Below are 18,937 nucleotides of genomic sequence, written 5' to 3'. Positions count from 1 at the left end.
GTAGGTACGAACACAGATTGATCTCTACTGTAAATTGGCAACTTTGCTTTGACACCCAGCTCACTCTTTATTGCAGCAGACAGATCTCTGCAGACACCAAACCGATCTTTATGTTAATCTCCCGCTCCACCCTTCCCTTATTTTGAACCTATAGTAAGAAAATGACTCTTTTTACGTTGGGAACCATGGCCTCAGACCTGGATGTTCTAACTCTCACCCCGGCTGTTTCACACTATTCTGCAAAGCAACCAATGGACATTCACCACCTGATATCGCCAATAGAACAATATCATCTGCAAATAGCAAAGACGAGAGATTCTGAAATCAAACAGGAAACCCTCGACATCTTGGCTGTGCCTATAACCTCCTACCGTAAAAGTTATGAACAGAGTTTTTGACAAAGGGCAGCCCTGCAGGGACCCACCGAGGATGAGTTTGACTTTTTGCTGGCATCAAAACCAAGCTGTTACTACAATTATATACAGGGACCAGGAACCGGACAAACTAAGCTAAACACAGCACAGTTAAAGCACACGATTTCAGAGTAGCTGATACCTTCCTCTCTGTGTTTCAGGAGCAAAGGTAACACTTTTTTTCAAGCAGATTTTCCAGGCGAGCATTTGATAGTCACATGAGCAGATGGAGATAACTCCCAGCACGGTCATTGCTTCTTGGATTAGAGCCTGCGAGGTTTCAGCTCTCTTTTTCATGTGTGGTGTGGCCAGGGCATGCCACAGCTGTCATAGGTACAGGAGATCTGGTAAGGTCTCCAAAGTTCTGATAATTTCCAGATGATCAATGCAGCAACGGAGTCTTTCTTCCTAAAAATAATTGAAAGAGCCCCCCTAACTTGATACTGTGTTTAATTTAAGACCCATGGCAATCATTAACCAAATAAATACTTCTGTTTATTAAAACAGCTTAGGCAGAATTTGGTGCTTTTGATTGGAGTCCCTATGGGATGCCAGAACATTTCGGATTTTTAAAAAGCACTGATGTGACATGATTATGAATCCAGAGACTGATATAAGTCATACAAAACTGAATTGATAGAGAAAAATGTCAGTGAGAACAAAAAATATACATCCACAGTATGCATAATCTAATCTCATAATATTATTTTAAAAGTATTACCAATCTAAGAAAGCAGTCAACCTGCCTGGTGTTGGTATGACAAACTAGCTCCAACATCTGTTTCTGAAATTGATCTTTACTTCCTAAAAATATAACAAAAAAACTTCACAAGTTGCCACTACACATTTATACAAATATACAAGCAATGATGAATTCATTTATTAAAGGGAAAAAAAGCTACCCAAACTGACATGGCCCTGTGCAAAAAAGTAATTGCCCCCTTGTTAAACCATGAAGTAACTGTGGTTAACCACAGTTACTTCATGCTCTATGTCACAATCCACACCCAGACATGATTCCTGCCAGACCACTTGAATCCAAAAAATCCCTTGAATAGAAGCTAAAAGTTTTCATAAAGCAGCACATCATGCCACCTTTAAATGACTTTTGAAATTTCCAAAAAATGAAGAATTTGGATTGCTTCAAGGTGGTTTAAACTGCTTTGGCATCACCTTAAACAGGCTGTTCATGTTGGAAAAAACTCAAATGTGGTTGAATTTAAACAATTTTGCAAAGAAGGGTGGGCCAAAATTGCTCCACAGTGATGTGAAAGACTCATTAGAAGTACACTTAACTGCAGGTCTTGCTGCCAAGGTTTGCATAACCGGTTATTAGGTTTAGGGGGGTAATTATTTTTTCACATGGGGTCGGGTAGGTTTGGGTGGCTTTTTTTTTCTTAATAAATTAATCAATATTTAAAAACTGTATTTTAGATTTAATCTTAATCTGACACTAAAATGTGTTTGATCTGAAACATGTGTGACCACTATGAAAAACCCCCCCCAAAGAAATCAGGACAAATACTTCTGTTTTGTTTATTTATTTGTTTGCTTGTTTAGTTCCTGGTTTCATGTATCATATCCAGTAAAAGACTACCTCTGTTGTGTATGTGGTAAACAAACCGCTGTCTAGCCTTTGTTAGATGTTATATTTGTTTCGATAAAACTGTTGGCCTTCAAGTAAACAGAGTAAGAACCTTTCCGTGTTTTTGATGAAACTGAATTCTACGATTTCCCTTCATGCTTTTTCATTTTTCTTCTCACAGATGATTTTTTTTTTGTGGTACAATGATTTCAGTTCAGCAAAAAGAGAGTCTAATTATATTTGCTGTGTTGCCAAGTGAATATCAGAATACTCTTGAGCAACAGCTGCACTCATAGGACTCTCACTCTGAGGAAAATAATGCTCATGTTTATGTAGTGATTAGTTGACGGTCAAGTTATTATTTCCAGCCTGATCTATCCTAAGGGGCAGATATCCATCTGAAGATAACATTACTGAAAATTATTTGCATTAATATATTTCAACTGCCACCAGAGAACCTCATGTCCCAGACTATAGCGTTGTTAATGTCTTAAAAATGCAGATAAATATATCCTTTGTAAGCATCCCGAGGCCATGGTTTTACTTGTACGATCATTTATGTTTTTTGATGTGCGTAGCCATCAGTGGAAAGACTAAAATGAGGTCACGCTGAGCATTTCAGAGTGACTGATCGAATTTAAAAAGCCTCCATATTTCAAAGTGGAAGAACATTTTAAAGGCTCAGCTGCTCTGTAATAATTTCATCTGTTCTTGCTTAAATAGTATGTATACAAAATGTCCTGTTCTCACAGTCACAGTTTGAGATATCTAATTTTTCACAGCTCCGACTCTTAGCAAAGGAAAGGCCGACCAATATAAGACAGCAAAAAGATATACAGCTGCGTAACCAGAGATGAGGAGAGAAACACCAAGTGATGGTAGTCATCTTTGAATCTGACCAGAAACATTTTTCTTTTTTCAAAATAGGCCTTTTCAAGGCTTCTGATTGCTCGCTTTGTCTGATTTCACAGAAAAGAGCTGCACAAAATAACAGAAAATGAAATCACAGGAGGCAGTTTAGGTAATGAATAAACATTGCCAATGCTTACTTCACTTCCTGTGTTTGTCCGATTCTGAATATTTCTGCAAAGATGAGACATTTTGAAAGCAGCTTCTGAGAATGATGACATTTTACAGCATCACACCATGTTTCTGTGGTGTCTGTTAAACTTTGCAGCGTTTCAACAACCGATCAAAGAACAACACAAATTCAAATATGTCAGTCTGCAGAGGTGAACTCGCAAGAAATGAATGTGGAAAAGACTGCAAAAATGTTCACTTATATAGCGCCGTGAACAAAAAGAAAAAGCTGCAGTCAGGAAAGTGCAGAGACACGGTCTTCAGGCAACGTTTCACTTTGGAAAAGAGCAGTTTCCATTTTCAGAGCACTTCAAGCAATCGCTGCCCTTAGGATCTGCCGTAGGCATTTTGAATTTTCTTTCTCCAGCTCTCAACATTAAAATCTTCAATCAAACCAAACTGTTCCTTGAAAAACTTCCACGACAAAAAGTTCAGAATAAACAAACACCACCAAGATGGGTGGCTTCTGTTCTAGCCATCCATCAATGCTTTATGTCAAGGGGTCACATGGGGCTAAAGCCATTTCCTGCAGAAGGCATTGCAGAAGGGTTCGCTTAGCGTTGTTAATATAGTTTGTATTTTTTGTTTAAAACGTATAAAAATATCAACTTTCACTAAAATAAATTTTACATTGAAGAGGATTAAAACCATTTATTGCAAACTGTTTTATTGTTAAAGCTTCAGCAATCGGGGCTATAAGTTATGATGCTTTTTTAAGGGGGAGATCTGGGGCCACACTGATGTCCCTAAGCACATAAACAACAGACGTGAGCAGACTGACAATCTCACAGCCAAAAATTAAAACCCAAATTTAAATAAACAGCCGGTTCCTTTGAGAATATGTCACAGTCATCTTTCTCCAACAAACTTATTTGTGCAGTTCTGTTTCTGTGCTCACTGAACAGCCCCTCTAACACGACACAGTTACACGTCACGTCTGTGTCCTTTTTTAAAACAGTTTCTCTGAGTAAGAACCTGCTGTAAAACAATTTAAAGCATTTTTTATTACATCTCCATTTTTTTCAAGGCTCATTTTGTACCAAGTTTGTCAGGTGGAAAATAATTGTGTGCAATTTTGCATGGCAGTTCAGAATAGCACAGCTTTAGGCCATTTAGCACAAATAGCCTGCTGACTTGCAAACAAGTTTTAAAGTTGCTAACAAAAGTCCAGGTACACTCTGGAAGGCACCACAAGAACTCTTAACCAGCTGACCTTTACATGAGCTCCTCTTATTTATGAATACATTGACACAGAGTCTTAAATAAGGCTCAGGCTAGAAAGATTTTACTCCTTTTGTTTTGGAAAATATCTCTGTTCCATATGTCCCTATATGAAAATGCTAAAAAAAAAAAAAAAACCTCAAGAACACACTGAAGCATCAGGCAGTGATATAACTCTAACCATTCAGAAATGCAGCACTGCGTATTGTGCAGACAGTCACTGCACAGCGATATTTAATGGATGGAAAATTTGATAAGAGTTAACTGCAACACAGTTAAAAGATCTGACCAGATTGAATCCAATCCCACAGTGATAAAATTAACACCACAGGATTTTAGTTTGTTTTTAAACGGTTGGGAAATTTTATGCTGTCTGGAAAAAAGAAAATATCCAGTGAGCAACAGTTCTCTGAGTGAAAACTCCTTGTTTACATAAAAGAATGATTGGACTGCTTAGAGCTAATATGACAGCAACAATAACTCAAATAACTATTCATTACGCAGTATGCAGAAGAGCATGTTAGAACACACATGCATCAAACCTTAAAGTAGATGGGCTGCAGCAGCAGAAGACCACACCAGGTACCACCTCCATCAACTAACAACACTAAAAATTAGACAGTAGAAGTTTGGAAAAATGTTGCCTGGTCTCAAGTGTCAGCTTCCGTTGTTACATGCAGCTGTTAGAGTCAGAATTTGGTGTAAATGACAGCATTGCTCCACCCTGCCTGTCAGTGGTGGTGTAATGATGTGGGGATTGTACCAGTTGAGCATGACTGAAACATCGCAGCCTGAGTATTGTTGCTGACCATGTCCATCCCTTTTTAACCCAGTGTTCCATCTCCTGATAAGTGCTTCCCGCAGGATAACACACCATGTTACAAAGCTCAAATAATCTTAAACTGGTTTCTCGAACATGACGGTGAGTTCACTGAACTCAAACGACCACCACGGTGTCCAGATCCCAATCCAATAGACCACTTTTGAGATTTGCTGGAGCAGAAGCTTCACATCATGGATGTGCAGCTGTGTGATGCAATCATGTCAATAAAATTCCCCGAGGATGTTTCCAGCAACTTGTTGGAAATATGCCATGAGGAATTACAGCAGTTCTAAAGGCAAAAAATGGCTCAACTTAATAAGTTAGTTACAAATTATGCGTAAAATGTAAAATGAAGCATTATTATTTAAATTATTAATATTATTCCAAACTAATTCATAAAAGTTTTTTTGGGGGGGGGATACAAAAATAACAAAATTCTGTCTTAGAGATGCAAATTGTACCCACAGGTCTAAGCACAGTCACGACTCGAGGAGTGGTGTCACTTTGGTCCAGATTTAATTTGTTCAAAGCATCACTGCTAAAAATTATGTTTGCTTCTTTTATGGCTAAACGTATCCCACACAAACCTGCTACCAGTTTGAACTATAATCCACTAGCTTACTGCTAATATACAAATATGCTAACATGATAAATGTTACATTACCACAAGAACATTTTAGCATGCACTGTTGTGCTTATGTTGTGCCTATGCCACAAGTATGACTGTAGATTATTTGCTTTGTTCATTAAACTTTTTGTCTGTCTATAAAAAATGAGACTCTGATCTGGCTCCCGATTCCAGTATTTGGTTTTTAACACTCTCTTGGTGCTGACGCCTTTCAGTCAGTGCTGCAAAGGTATTGAAGGTTACTCTGCCGTACACTGACTGTTTTCAGAGTCTTGACTTTGTAGTTCAGCTCATTCAGATTTTGCTTTAGTTTCTTAAAACGCTGAACAACTGAAGGCAGTACTGCTTTTCTACAGGAAGTTAAGGGAAAGGAGGAGGAGGAGGCAGTGGTGGGTACCCTGAGCATGCTCAGTAATGACTTGGGCCTCGAATGAAGCCCTGCTGACCTTGAGGGTGTCGTATCGATCGATCGGCAGTAAGGCGCTGTGTGTGCATGTGAGAGAAAGAGGGAGAGGGAGAGAAAGATGGAGGTGTGCAACTCCACCAAACAAGGAGAAAACTGAAACCTGCACTAACGATGAATCATTGATAAGTGGACAAGAGAAGACTTTTCTTTTCATCTCTTTCTTTCTGCCGATATTTCCTTATTCTCTTTGCCCCGCTCTGGGCTAGTTTTTAATGTCTCTCCCTCTTTCTCACCTCCTTGCTGATTCTCTGTTTTTCTCAGTCTGACTTTGTGTCAAATGTCAGTTTTAACATTCACTCTCTCTTTGCTTTTCCGCATGTCATATTTACTTTTTTTTTTTTTTAACTTTTAATCAATCATTTTCCTCCCCTGTCTTGACATTTCTGCCTCGCTCTTACCACATAACAGTCGTTTGTGTTGTACTTTTCTTCATGCATGCCCACTTACACGTAACTAGGTTCGTCCCTCTTTCAGAGCTCTGCATTTAGTTTTGGGTGGTTGTTATGTGTAATTTGGTGAAAACTGTTAGGCTTTCAATTGGCCTATTTAAGCCAGTGTGTTCCTGTTCTACCTCTAATTTTCAGGGTCTGAATCTTGTGGTAAAGTAGGACTCATCCACAATACAGCTCTAAACTTTATTCCAAGAGATGCAGCCTTGGTATTGTGGAACCAGACACAGACGAGGTGGCAGACCACACAATTAGTCTCCAAAAACCTTGTTTGCTTTCTCTCTGGGGCTGTATCGATCAGGCAGGTTTAGTCTTATTTGGGAGCAGGTTAGATCCTAAATGATACTGACAAGTACCATGGAAACTCAAATGGTGGGAGAAATTCCACAGTTTAGTATCTCTGTCTTAAATCCAAAGAGCTACCTGATCGTGTAACTCTTAACAGGCTAATCAGTTGTGTTGTCTCTGATCTTACTGACTCTGTGGACATGCTTTCATCCATAAACAATGGTACTGTTACTCTGAATAGCATACCCTAAATGTTGTTATTGTTTAATTTAAAGTTATAGAGGTAAGATTAAATGGGACATACAGTAATTTCCATGTAGACTCTTTTTTTTTTGTATTTTTTTAATGTTTCACGTTTACGAAGAGATTAAACTGGACTAAACTCAATGCATTTTCAACCTTAATAATTTAAACAATAAGCAAAATATGCTTTTACTCATACTGTGTCTTTAGAGGGGGTTTTAAAAAGCATTTATACTCATATACTAATTGATACTAAAAATTATAATTGCTCATTTTTATACTCATTTATAACAAAATGAGTACAAAAGTACCGTCTTCACCTCTTCCGGTGACACATAGCTTCATACAGCATTGCTGCAGACAAGGAGGCACACTCACCTCGCTAGCAGCTGAAGTAGCTGACCTTCACAACAGTGAAAAAACTCGAACACAATATTCCAGGTCAGTAAATCTTCCATTTCAACAACATTTAACTGTTGAACAGCTATCAGAAATGTTAGCATGGCTGGCATACATGCTAACACCAACTGCTTAACTATAGCAGTTGCCCGACAGCTAGCAGCTATGGCTAGTAATAAAACAACATTACTGTGGGAGCTATGCAGCAAATGTCAGTAACATAAAGAAACTGTTCATTTAAAAAAGTAAAACAATTATTTGTATCTGAAAAGCATTTTGTCTCTCTTGAAGTGCCAGACTGAAGCAAAGAAAAGTCAGCAACCAGACAGAAACAGTGAAAGGCCACTTTAACGGCTGTATTTAATGAGCAAGAAAAATGTGATGCCAAGTAGTGATGTGCGATATCTCCCTTCCGATCTGATGCCAAGTAAAATTCGATGATACAGATCCGATACCGATACTTTGTGCAAAAACATAATGTTTTATTGTATTTGAAATTATAGCTTCATAATGATTACAGGACATCAGACTACTTGTTCTTATTGTTTAATAATGCAGAATTATAACATACAAATAAAAAAATAATAAAATAAGTTGTGTGCTATGTGAACACGTAATTTAACATGTCATTTAACATTTAACGTGCCTGGACATTTCAACAAAAACATTTGACAGTAACACTTTCCCTTATTCAAAGGTTTTGGTTTAGGAACAACAGCATAGTTACAGTTTTCCCTTCAAGTCTGCTCCGTTTTTTGCTCACAACCTCTCCTGCCTTTGAAAAGACTCTCTCTGCAGGTACAGACAAAGCAACGATTCCTAGGTATCTCACTGCAACTCTGCTTAGGGATGGGAAGGTTTGTTCATGCTCTTGCCACCAAACCAGTGGATCCTTATCTCGGGGAATCAGTTTTTCCTCTGAGTACTGGCGTAATTCAATGAGTACATCACTGGAAGCTGACTGGTGATGTTGGCCTGACAAAACCTGAATGTCAAAATCTGTCCATATCCCTCCTTTTGTTGCAGCTGGACCTGCGGGTGCAGGACTCTGACTAGACTCTGAAGTAGAAGGCCCTGAGGCAGAGCTAACAGTAGGTGTTGAGCTTACAGTTAGAGTGGGAGCAGACTGTCCTGGCTGATACACTTCCTGCATTTCAGTGTGGAGACATTTTTTTAATATGTCAACATTGTCTTTGTCTCGGAAACCAAGGTGTTTAAACCTAACATCCAGAAATGTACTTGCCACTAGACAGTGAATGCCCTCAATACCACTGAATCTGCGCTGGCATTGCTGTGCCAGCTGTGTGGCAAGGGAGCTGCCCTGATGTTCACAGGATGCTACAGCCCTGTGAATGAGTGACACAAGTGGAATCACTTTGGAGACTGAAACGTGTTTTTCAGATAAAACTTCCTGTGTTACTTCTTCAAACGGCCAAAGTGCATCAACTGTTTGCTTGATGAGGGATAATTCTCCCACACTTAAGCACAATGCATTCTTCCCTAAAAGGCAGAGGGCTGTGGTCACGGCTTCATTTTGCTCACAGAGCCTCTCCAGCATGTGAAAGAGAGTTCCAGCAGGTATCTACTGACTGAATTAGCTTGTGTTCTGCCACTTTCAACTGTTGCTGAATATCCCTGAGCTTCTATCTAGCGTTTGCGCTGTGGTGAAAAAAGGACACAATCACACTGCATTTTTCCGGCACCTGCACCACTTCCAGGACAGCTTTTACACTGTCCTTTACAACTAAATTCAGTGTGTGTGCAAAACATGGATAATGCCTCCATCCAGCTTTGTGCACTGCAGCAACCATATTTGCACCATTGTCACAACTGCAACCACCTTCTCAGTTATGCCCCATTCTCCTGTGATGCGCTTAAGCGCTGAGCTGATATCATCTGCTGTATGCTGCCCATGGAAAGAGTGGGATTCCAGGACAAATTCTGTCATTTGCCAGTTTTCAATGAAATTACATGTTACAGTCAAATATGCCTCTGTGGACACTGAGGTCCACATATCAGTGGTAAGTACAACACTAGAAGCATTTTGCAAAGATGCTCTTACTTTGCCTTTGCATTCATCAAACAAATTTACAAGATGAGTCTCTGTCAGTGTTTTTGTTCCTGAGAGTTCATATTTTGAGTCAAGAGCTCTCACAAATCCCTGGAAACCTTGGTCCTCCACTATGGACAGAGGCTAGAGGTCCATCACAATCATCTCTACAAGGCATCCTGTGAGTGTTGCTGCTCTTGGGCAATCATCTACAAACAAAATAAAATACACAGGGCAAAACAAAAGATGGGGTATCCTGCATTGAATGTTTTTTAGAGTCAGCTGTGTATGTAGTCTCTCAAAATAGCCTAAAGGGAAAGGAATTGATAGTTTATATATTCTTGCTGTTTTATATAGAATGCTATGTGAATGAAATTGTCTGTATAATACATAATTAAATAAATAAATAAGTTTGTCAATACCTTAATTTTAATATATCCAAATAACTATCAGTCAGAACAAGTGAGACTGAGTGAAAATAATAATAATGAATAATGAATGCACTATTGCTGTGTGATTTATTACTATTACTAAAGGCTACTCGCCATACCAATACTAACTAGATTTTTAAATCTTAATATAAAATGAGTAACAGTAGGGTGGACATTAGGTAAGGCTGCACTTTTTGCAGCGATCTCGTATAGAAAAATATTCCGCGCGTATATAAAACAGGTCCACGGCTCCGAACCATAAGAAAGGGACCTCTGGCTAATACGTCGGGTTCTGTGTCGGGCTCGTAGCTGAGAACTTGCTTAACTGTCTGGGTCAACTTGGCTAGTGAGAGAGAGAGGCGTTGAAAAGCTGCTTTAACCGAACTTTATTGTTTCTGAGGAAAATATGAATACAGTGTACAGTCGATTCTTAATAGCTTACTTACAACTGGGCTCGTCAGCCACTCTTTTTGGCTGCAGTGGTTATTATTATATTTACATGCTTCCATCTCCCGTTTCTGGTCAGTGATAACTCGCTGCAGGTCCCTAAGTCAAACGATCACTGCGGGATCACTAAGAGTTTAAAAACTGTCTAAATTCTTTCGTCTGTAATAAAATTATCAGTGTGGCTGCTCTACCAAGTATAACAATTAAGTTTGACATCCAGGCATCCATGAAAACATAATTTATTACATTTAACAGAGTTAGAAGCTAGCAGGAAGTTAGCTTGCTACTTTCCATCTAAATATAATATACCACGTTCTGACTGAAAGATTTCTGAAACAAATTAAGACGTACAGCTCTGCTATCACTTCCGACATAAATGAAGACAGGAAAGTAAACAGCAGTGATGTTTGTAGGGTTACTGAAGTTTGGCTAGCTGATATATAACGATGTGCTACGTGATCGCTAGCGACACAGCTATGTTAGCATAATATAAACCGTGAAGCTGGAGGATGAACGCTAACTTTTTTCCACTCGATAAAAGTTAACGTGAGGGTTCCCGATGGTCAGGGACAAATGCAATCGCATGGCAGGATGCTGTAAACAGACCAAACTAAGGTTTTAAAAACTAAGCTTTAAAATGAATAGCGGTAATAAAAACCAAAAGAGGCTGACAGTGATTACTGACTGTTTTTAGGGGTTTTTGGGGATTAAATAGAATAAGATACAAGCTTTAAAACATGTTAAAAACACAACAGCCTTACTAAACACAGGGTCCGGAAGGGCCCGGAAGCAGGATTCATCACATCATCACTTAAAGACCGGATGTACCCAGCATGGACTCCGTGAGAGACGTCTGTCTCGCCCTAGCCCTGTCCCTCTCCTCTCCTCCTCTTTAGTTCGCCTCAACATAAGCTCGTCATATTTCTGTTATATGATTTACTCTGAGGTGTTTGACGAGGTTAGTGGTGTTGCCACAACACCTCACTGTCTTGCCACATGTATCGCAAACCGCGTCTTGGCTGTTTGTGGAGGTAAAATATGTCCACACATGACTCCATTTACGCTCAGCCATTATTGTGAGCGTGCATGCCAAGAGGACTGCCACACATTTATACAGCCGTATTTCGCATATGACTATGAAAGGCGGAAGAGGAAGTAGTTCCTTCCAATTTAGACGATCATAATGTATAGTTTCTTTCCACTGTGTTCCTGGTAATCGAAACTAAATAAACTACAAATTTACCCCGAATTACTAAAATATCAATATTTTACTATGAAAATCGATTCTAGAACATAAATAACTGGTATCGGAGGATCCGCACACCACTAGTGCCAAGTAAACAGAGCACTACCTCAGCACTACCTTAAATATTGTCTTTTGAAACTTTTGTCACTTACCAAAGTCATTTTAAAAAATGTTTCTGTAACGGTTAATCCACCAGTTTGCAAAAAATAAATCTGTTTAATCGAAATTATGTTTTTAATGCTAAAATATAATTATTGTGGTTATCCATGAGTTTTCAAAAATAGTAAAGCAAATTATTTTTTATTAAGATGCTAAAATTACATTACATAAATTACAGTTATTTACTTGCATTCTTGAACAGAAAAATTTGTTTTAGTGACTGAATGTTATGTGTGATTAATTTCAAATTTTGATTAAAAAATGTGAATTGCAGTTTGTTATTTGCTTCCAAAATTAAAAAAAAATATATTTTTTTAGTTTTAAACAAGCTTTAGACAGATTTCTAAAATAGTTCCTTTTCTTGTTTGTACAGGTAATTAATATGTTTGTTAAGCACTTATACACTCACACACACATGCATTCACAAATACAGCTTTATGACTGTTATGTTGTTTGTATTATAAGATATGATCTTTACTTTTGTCAACTTTTTCTCATATAATAATGAAAGTCCTAACACATATCAAGTATTTTCCAGCCTATCACTTTCAAGTTTCAAATTCTGGTAATGTGCCAACTCTAATCATTAGGCTGGAAGGACGTAGTCTGCATTTTTTCCATATGTCAGCATCAGCAGTTACCAATAAAAATCATAAAGCCTAAAATGCAGCCTGTTTTTTAATAAAACATTATGAGGACAAAGCTAAATTTGATGCTTTCAGATTATTACATATAGCTTTCATACAGCAGCAGGCTCCACATGAGTGTCTCCAAAGCTAAAACAAGCAAAGCTCCAATTATTAGATTACGATTGGATAATAAATTATCCCCAACATGAAGACGGGCTTGATCAGATTACAACAGTAAACACTGCAACATGTCACCGCTGCTGATGCATGCACACATGTGAACCTACTGCAAACTTTACATTAAATATTACCTACTCCTTTGTGCCAACACGAGAAAACAAACAACTATACACACTGAATAAAATCATCCTTCTAGTGTCAAGAAGCAGCGAGGAGATCATGCAAGGAAACCTGTACCAAACGTTGTCATGTGTTATTGATGAGAGAGGAGCAGAATAATGCAGTCGGCATAAATAATGTAAACCAGCTACAGCTTTTTACTCAGCTATCAAAAAGAGGCGGTCAGCAAATCATCCTCAGCTCAGTGAGGCGAGTGACGATTTTTCACTGCACACCTGCTCAATATGGTACAAGGCCTGACACGCACTCTTCACAGTTTCTGATCACAAGTTCGCCGTCATCATCAGCAATGACTATGTTCATGTGGGGGTGATTTAGTTATTTTGCAATGACAAAATAGTTTTTGTTTTAGATTAGGACCGGTGAGGAGCTGCCATCAGCAGTTGTGTTTCTCTTGTTGAGATTAACTTCAGTGGGCTCAGTGCTGCTGTGGATTACTCGCAGCTGTTGAACCCCTGTCTAGATCTGTTGTTCATACTTATGCAGGCGTCTCCAAATTTCTCCCTCCATAAACTTACTGCAGCGTAAACTTGCTGCAGGGCACATGCATCTGTATTTCTACATGTGTGTGGAATGTGAACAGAAAGAGGAAGGTGGAAGGGGGGAAAGGAAGGAAGATGAAGAGTCAAGGGAAGCAATCAGAGGGCAAAACTGTAATGTGACCTAACCTCCTGCACAGGATGGAAAAATGCTTAGATGTTCAAGAAATACACGCACACAAATATATACTGTATATATGATACTAAGACATCTAAGAAATCACACACACACACAAACACAATGTGTATCCTTTTGCTCCTTCTGTCCCACATCCTTCCTCCTCCGGGGGCCCATAAATCAATCACTGTCAAAATACTGCACTTCTACAGTGTAACTGAGAGTCACACACATAAAGGCGCACACACTTGGCAACGCACATCGAGTAACTCTGCGACTACATTTGCATTCACTTTTTGGTTCGCTAATTTGAATGTAAAATATGGACCTACGCTGCATCACACGGTGATGGCTCAAGCAGTGCCAAGAAATGTTTTATTCCTAAAAACAAACGTATCTTTAAAAAGCAAAAAACGACTTCCTCAAGACGAGGAGTTCATGGACTGTCTGCCCTGAATGTAAATTTTGCGTATTTCTTTTCTCAACCAAACTGAATGTAAGACTGAAAGGTATCATTTCAAAATTAAAAATTAATGTGTTCGCCTATAGTTCTATAGCTACACACGGAATATGTGAGCATTAAAATGACGCATGACCATTTTTGCATGTACGATGTGCAAAATGGAAGGGACGTGGTTCAGTGATTATTGTTAGTGTACAAGGAGGACAAAATCTGAGCGAAGCATAAAAATGAGAAAAGACAAATCTGCTGTAGTAAGTCAGAATAGTAAATACCAGATGAGGGAAACAGATTAGTGACACTTGTAGCCAATGCAGAAGCAGTTGTTTCAAACATACTAAAGAGGAAAACTATGTGGCATAAAAGATAGATGGCGTGTGTGCAAGCATGTGTGTGTGGAGGCTTCAACAGTGGCTACAGTACCAAAGCAATTTCACATCAACATGACAAAGACTACAGTTCGTTTTAGTCCACATGCGTGTTATGCACCAGCAGAACTGAGACCCAGAGAAACGTAATCACAACAGCAGCTGCTTCCATCCGAACCGGGTGAATTCGTGGATACATGAGGGCCTGCATATTAAATTAGGATCATGATGATCAAAGATTTTCAGGTTCTGATTGCTTTAATTTGCCATCATCCTGCCTTTGACTCAGATTTCGGCTCTGTATTCTTTGTATGTCTGTGTATTTTGCCTCCTCAAAAGTGGAACCACAAATCAAGGCTTTGGTGGTCAGTGACGAACACTGATTGGCCCGTATGCTTTTGATGTTGGCATATTAATGTTCGATACATCCACATATGACAAGGTTACAAGGAATCTGGAGTCTTACTCAGCCGGTTCCAGCCGGCAGGTGGATTTAAACCCTCGACCTTCTTACTGTGGGGTAACAGCACTGCACCTAATCTACATCTAAACTTCAAATTATCCAGTCCAGCATTTTGGCCTACTTTTAGTATGAAGGCTTGGTGTTCCTTACCTATCCTATCATGTATATATATATATAGATATATATACATGTAAACCAAAGAAAAACTACATATACTGTTGTTGTTCTTTGGTTAATTCATACTGTGAAATATCTTTGACCACATAACATAGTTCTCTCTCCCTCTAATTAATAACAGGCTTTAATGTTTTCATGTATCCATGAAGCCGTCCACGTCAAACTAAAATCACCGGTTCGTTCTCCCACAGAGCTCAGACACCACAACTCAAGATAAGAGCAAGAAGTCTTACCTTTGATGCCAAACTTGGAGTTTCCTCCAAACTTGAGAATAACCAACATTAGAAGGAAACCAGTGAAGGCTACAGCAGCGATGCCCACCACCACGTACACCTGTACAATGAGAAATCGGGGTTATAAATCTCCCGGAGAGGTGAGCAAACACACTGACAGCTACACAAAGCCAAATGCCAAACCCACCACAACAAAAGGTATAGGCCACAGGCTGTGTTTATATCACTGCTCAAGAAAGGCAGATTTTCTTAAGGACTGCTTTATCTTCAATGTGTTGGGTTCATTCAATTACGCATTACATAAAAATAGAGCCAGCTCAGGTGTTTCTAGACAGGAAACACAAATAAATGAAAGAGAAACAGGCACAAACCATAAATAACTTGCAGTGGCAAACAGCAAAACCGTAGAGCTGTAGGAAAATAGTGAGAAGTGACTTACAGCGACTCTGTCCTCGCGTGGATTCAGAGGAGGGGTGTCTATTGATGCAAGAGAGAGAGAGAGAGAGAGAAATCAGAGAGGAAGAGAAACTCAAGATTTGATTTAAGGACAAGTAAAGGAGTGTTTTTTACTCACTGTCAAACAAAGATATGTTTTCAACTGATACAATAAGATTTACTATTCATCTGAAGCATAAAATTGTTTATCTGTTTCTAACAAAATAAGCTAAAATATTACATTTTCTTCTTTTGGAGCCAGAGTCTCCAAACCGTACATCACAGCAGGTCTCACTAACATCTTGTGAAACTTCTCATTCACTCTTTCTGCTATCCTTCTGTCACGAATCATCCCTGACATTATTCTCCAGCCACTGGAGGTTTGATGGTTGACCTCAGGTATGTAAACTCATCTATGCCTTTCAAAAAGCACACCAAGAGCATCATTATACAGAAGTATCCCACCATGTGGAAGCTGCTCCAACAAGAGGTCAGATTTTCATGAGGTTAGATTAAGAGAACTTCACAGCCTCATTATCCAAGGCGGTTTACACCGGTCATATTGATCTGACCTCTTCCTCAAAGCCTTTTTTTTTGTTGAAATAGAGAAAATTACTTTAACATTACAAGCAATTAAGCTCAAATTGCTTGTCCAAGTAACCAAAGCATGTGGCGTTTTACTTAATTACTGACTTTATACAAACTCAACAACTTGTGGACGTAAAGTTAGCCTAATTAGCAAGCTACCTGAGCGTATATCACAAACTGATGGATGCTTTTTTTTTTGTTTTTTTTCTGTCTCTCAAATCTGGTGTCAGATGTGCAAAAATAGAAAACAAAACTAAATAATTCATTGTCTTTGTTACTTGTGGATAAGAGTGAGCAAGTAAAAGATATGGCTGTACCTGTGGTTTGATCTGTTGGTTGGAGGGCGTATTGGAGAAAGACAGACAGACACACATTAGTTCTCAAACATATTTCAGCTGTAAGACAAGCACTCTGTTTTCTGAGCTCGTTTCAAAAATATAGTCATTACACAAACACGACATGCAAACAGCACGTACTAAACATGCACATGTTCTAGCTGCAGGGAAGTACGCATACGTAACCCCCCAACATCTTAAGAAAAACAAAAGAGTTTGTGAGAGTAAGATTGCTGAAATGTAATTTGTGTTTGTTGACGACACCAGTTGTTAAAGTGAGCCTGAACTTTCTGGCACTTTCAGCTAATGAGTAATTAAATCAGGTTGGCAGTTTAATACACAATATTTTTTTAAGTGATTTCCGTTTTTATGGGCTGCAGAGACAGTTAAGTCACCACAGTTCAGATGTAAAGCTGTGTTTGAGATGCTTCATCTAGCTAGTGCTACAGAAGTGGGGTGAGCATAATCGGAGTAACTTTTTTGAAGTGGAGAGTACTTGAAAATTCAGCATTTCAACAGCTCAATATGTATGACACAAAAACAGTTTCTTTGCAGTTTGACACATAATTTGTCTGCTAGCTGAGGGCAGAGTGACTGTGTTTCCCAGGGAAGAAAAAAATGCTAATGCATGATCATTTTGCTCCTTGAGATGGAGAACAGAGGGAAGACTTGAGAGAAAAATGCTCTAATAAAGGTAGAAATTTCAAGCTTAAACGTAATGTTCTAGTTCAGTTTACAGCTTGGTCTGGACTTGGACTGTGGTGTCCTGGCTCACTGCTCGGTGGGTCCTCGGTATCTCCAGAAACATTATAAAAGAGAGATATGCCCTTCAATTCTGAATTAAAATTGAAAAGATATTTAGAGAGATAGTGGTCGAATTATAACTGCATGCAAACTTTGAACTGATCTGTATGAGATTTTACTAAATATTTTGTACGTGCCTGTAAGTTTTTATGTCCTGTTGATGTTTGAAATGACAGATAATTTAGATAATGCTTCAAAATAACAGTAATCTATGCGCTCGGGTTTCCAATATGGCTGCTAAGTAGACAATGTCACTGATTTTAATTTAAGCTTATTTAAGCTTTTCGTGTTCATTAGTAACAGTTGCCAAATTGCAGTTTTCTACTGGCTGGGGGTTGGAAAGCAGCCATAGTGGCAAGTGGAACAACTATATTCTACAATATACTGGCCCATAATGTGGGCCAACATATTGTAGAATATAGTTGTTCCCTCACTGCCCTGCTACACTTGAAGCTTGAATACCCCCATCTGCCAAATCCCACTTTAATCCCTGCACGATGCTGATGTTAAACATAAAAACAAAACACTGATCTAAAAACAGTGCCTGTAAACTGAAACTAGATGTGCCTCTTTTAATAATTTTGCACTTAAAAAAAACAAAACGTACTCACCATAATAGTAAGGCTCCGGATCTGTTGCTGCAAAAAAAAAGAACATTTACATTGATGACATTCGTTTCACAAAGCCAACTTTGTGCATCAACACAAACTATTTCACTGTATGTAGCTACACCTGTACATATATAGTCTAGTATAACATAAAAGCATCAGCTAGATTTTTTTTTCTTTCAGCAGCTCCACCTTTGCTATCAATAAAGGCAGATTTAAAACAGAGCACTGCCAGTTTGCCATTCCTTTATCTGATTTCATGCCAGCAACTACCCCTCATTATAAATCGATGAGCATAACCCAGATGGCAAAATATACACAGTCTGCAGCAATATTTAAAGTGTGAAACAGAGTCATGATGAATCAGGATGGTGACTGAGAAGTATACGAAAGAGTCTATTTGTGGTAATAATTAAATGCATTTCCTATATACTAAACAGAAATATTTGATTGTAATTGTACAAAGATAGACAAGAACTAAAAAGTATCTGTAACGGCAAAAATAAGTGTAAAAGGGGCGATTTCTTAGGTTTTGCCTTGAGATTAAAGGGCTATAAAATGATCAAATTAAAAATATTCAGTACGGGCTAAACAGACTAGAAAAGTTTGGATGTTGCTTCGAATACAGTATTGAAAAATGCCAAAATGCAGTATTTGGTGGGATTGTCGTAAAGGAAAAAATCCCATTTATGGTGCAAAGGGACAAAAAAGTTTTGCACCCAACTAGTCCTGCACCATTTGTCAGAGAATTATAATTCAAAGACCAAAATAAGCAGCTCATTTATCCACTCTTCTTGTTGATGTTCTTCCAAACTATTACAATTAATGCACAAAAAACATTAATTTCAGTGGATGGAATGTGTGGTAGTAGAGTACAATAATTAACTGTCAA

At 38.5% G+C, this 18,937-nt stretch overlaps 1 protein-coding gene across 2 annotated transcripts in view; it reads right to left on the bottom strand.

Moving 5' to 3' along the window:
• ntrk2a (neurotrophic tyrosine kinase, receptor, type 2a) overlaps positions 1-18,937 on the bottom strand; it is a 108,299-nt gene that overhangs the window by 69,087 nt on the left and 20,275 nt on the right. For both annotated transcript variants that reach the window (XM_039621068.1, XM_031760329.2), the window contains exons 10-13: positions 18,049-18,075; positions 16,616-16,627; positions 15,715-15,752; positions 15,276-15,375 (exon numbers count right to left, since the gene is read on the bottom strand). In XM_039621068.1, coding sequence (XP_039477002.1) covers positions 15,276-15,375; positions 15,715-15,752; positions 16,616-16,627; positions 18,049-18,075 — 177 coding nt within the window. The remainder of the gene's footprint in view (positions 1-15,275; positions 15,376-15,714; positions 15,753-16,615; positions 16,628-18,048; positions 18,076-18,937) is intronic.

Source organism: Oreochromis aureus, linkage group 12 (genome assembly GCF_013358895.1).
Source record: "Oreochromis aureus strain Israel breed Guangdong linkage group 12, ZZ_aureus, whole genome shotgun sequence".
NCBI classification, from domain to species: Eukaryota; Metazoa; Chordata; class Actinopteri; order Cichliformes; family Cichlidae; genus Oreochromis; species Oreochromis aureus.
The sequence above is the reverse complement of the archived record's forward strand: the minus strand, read 5'-3'. Positions and strand labels throughout refer to the sequence as shown.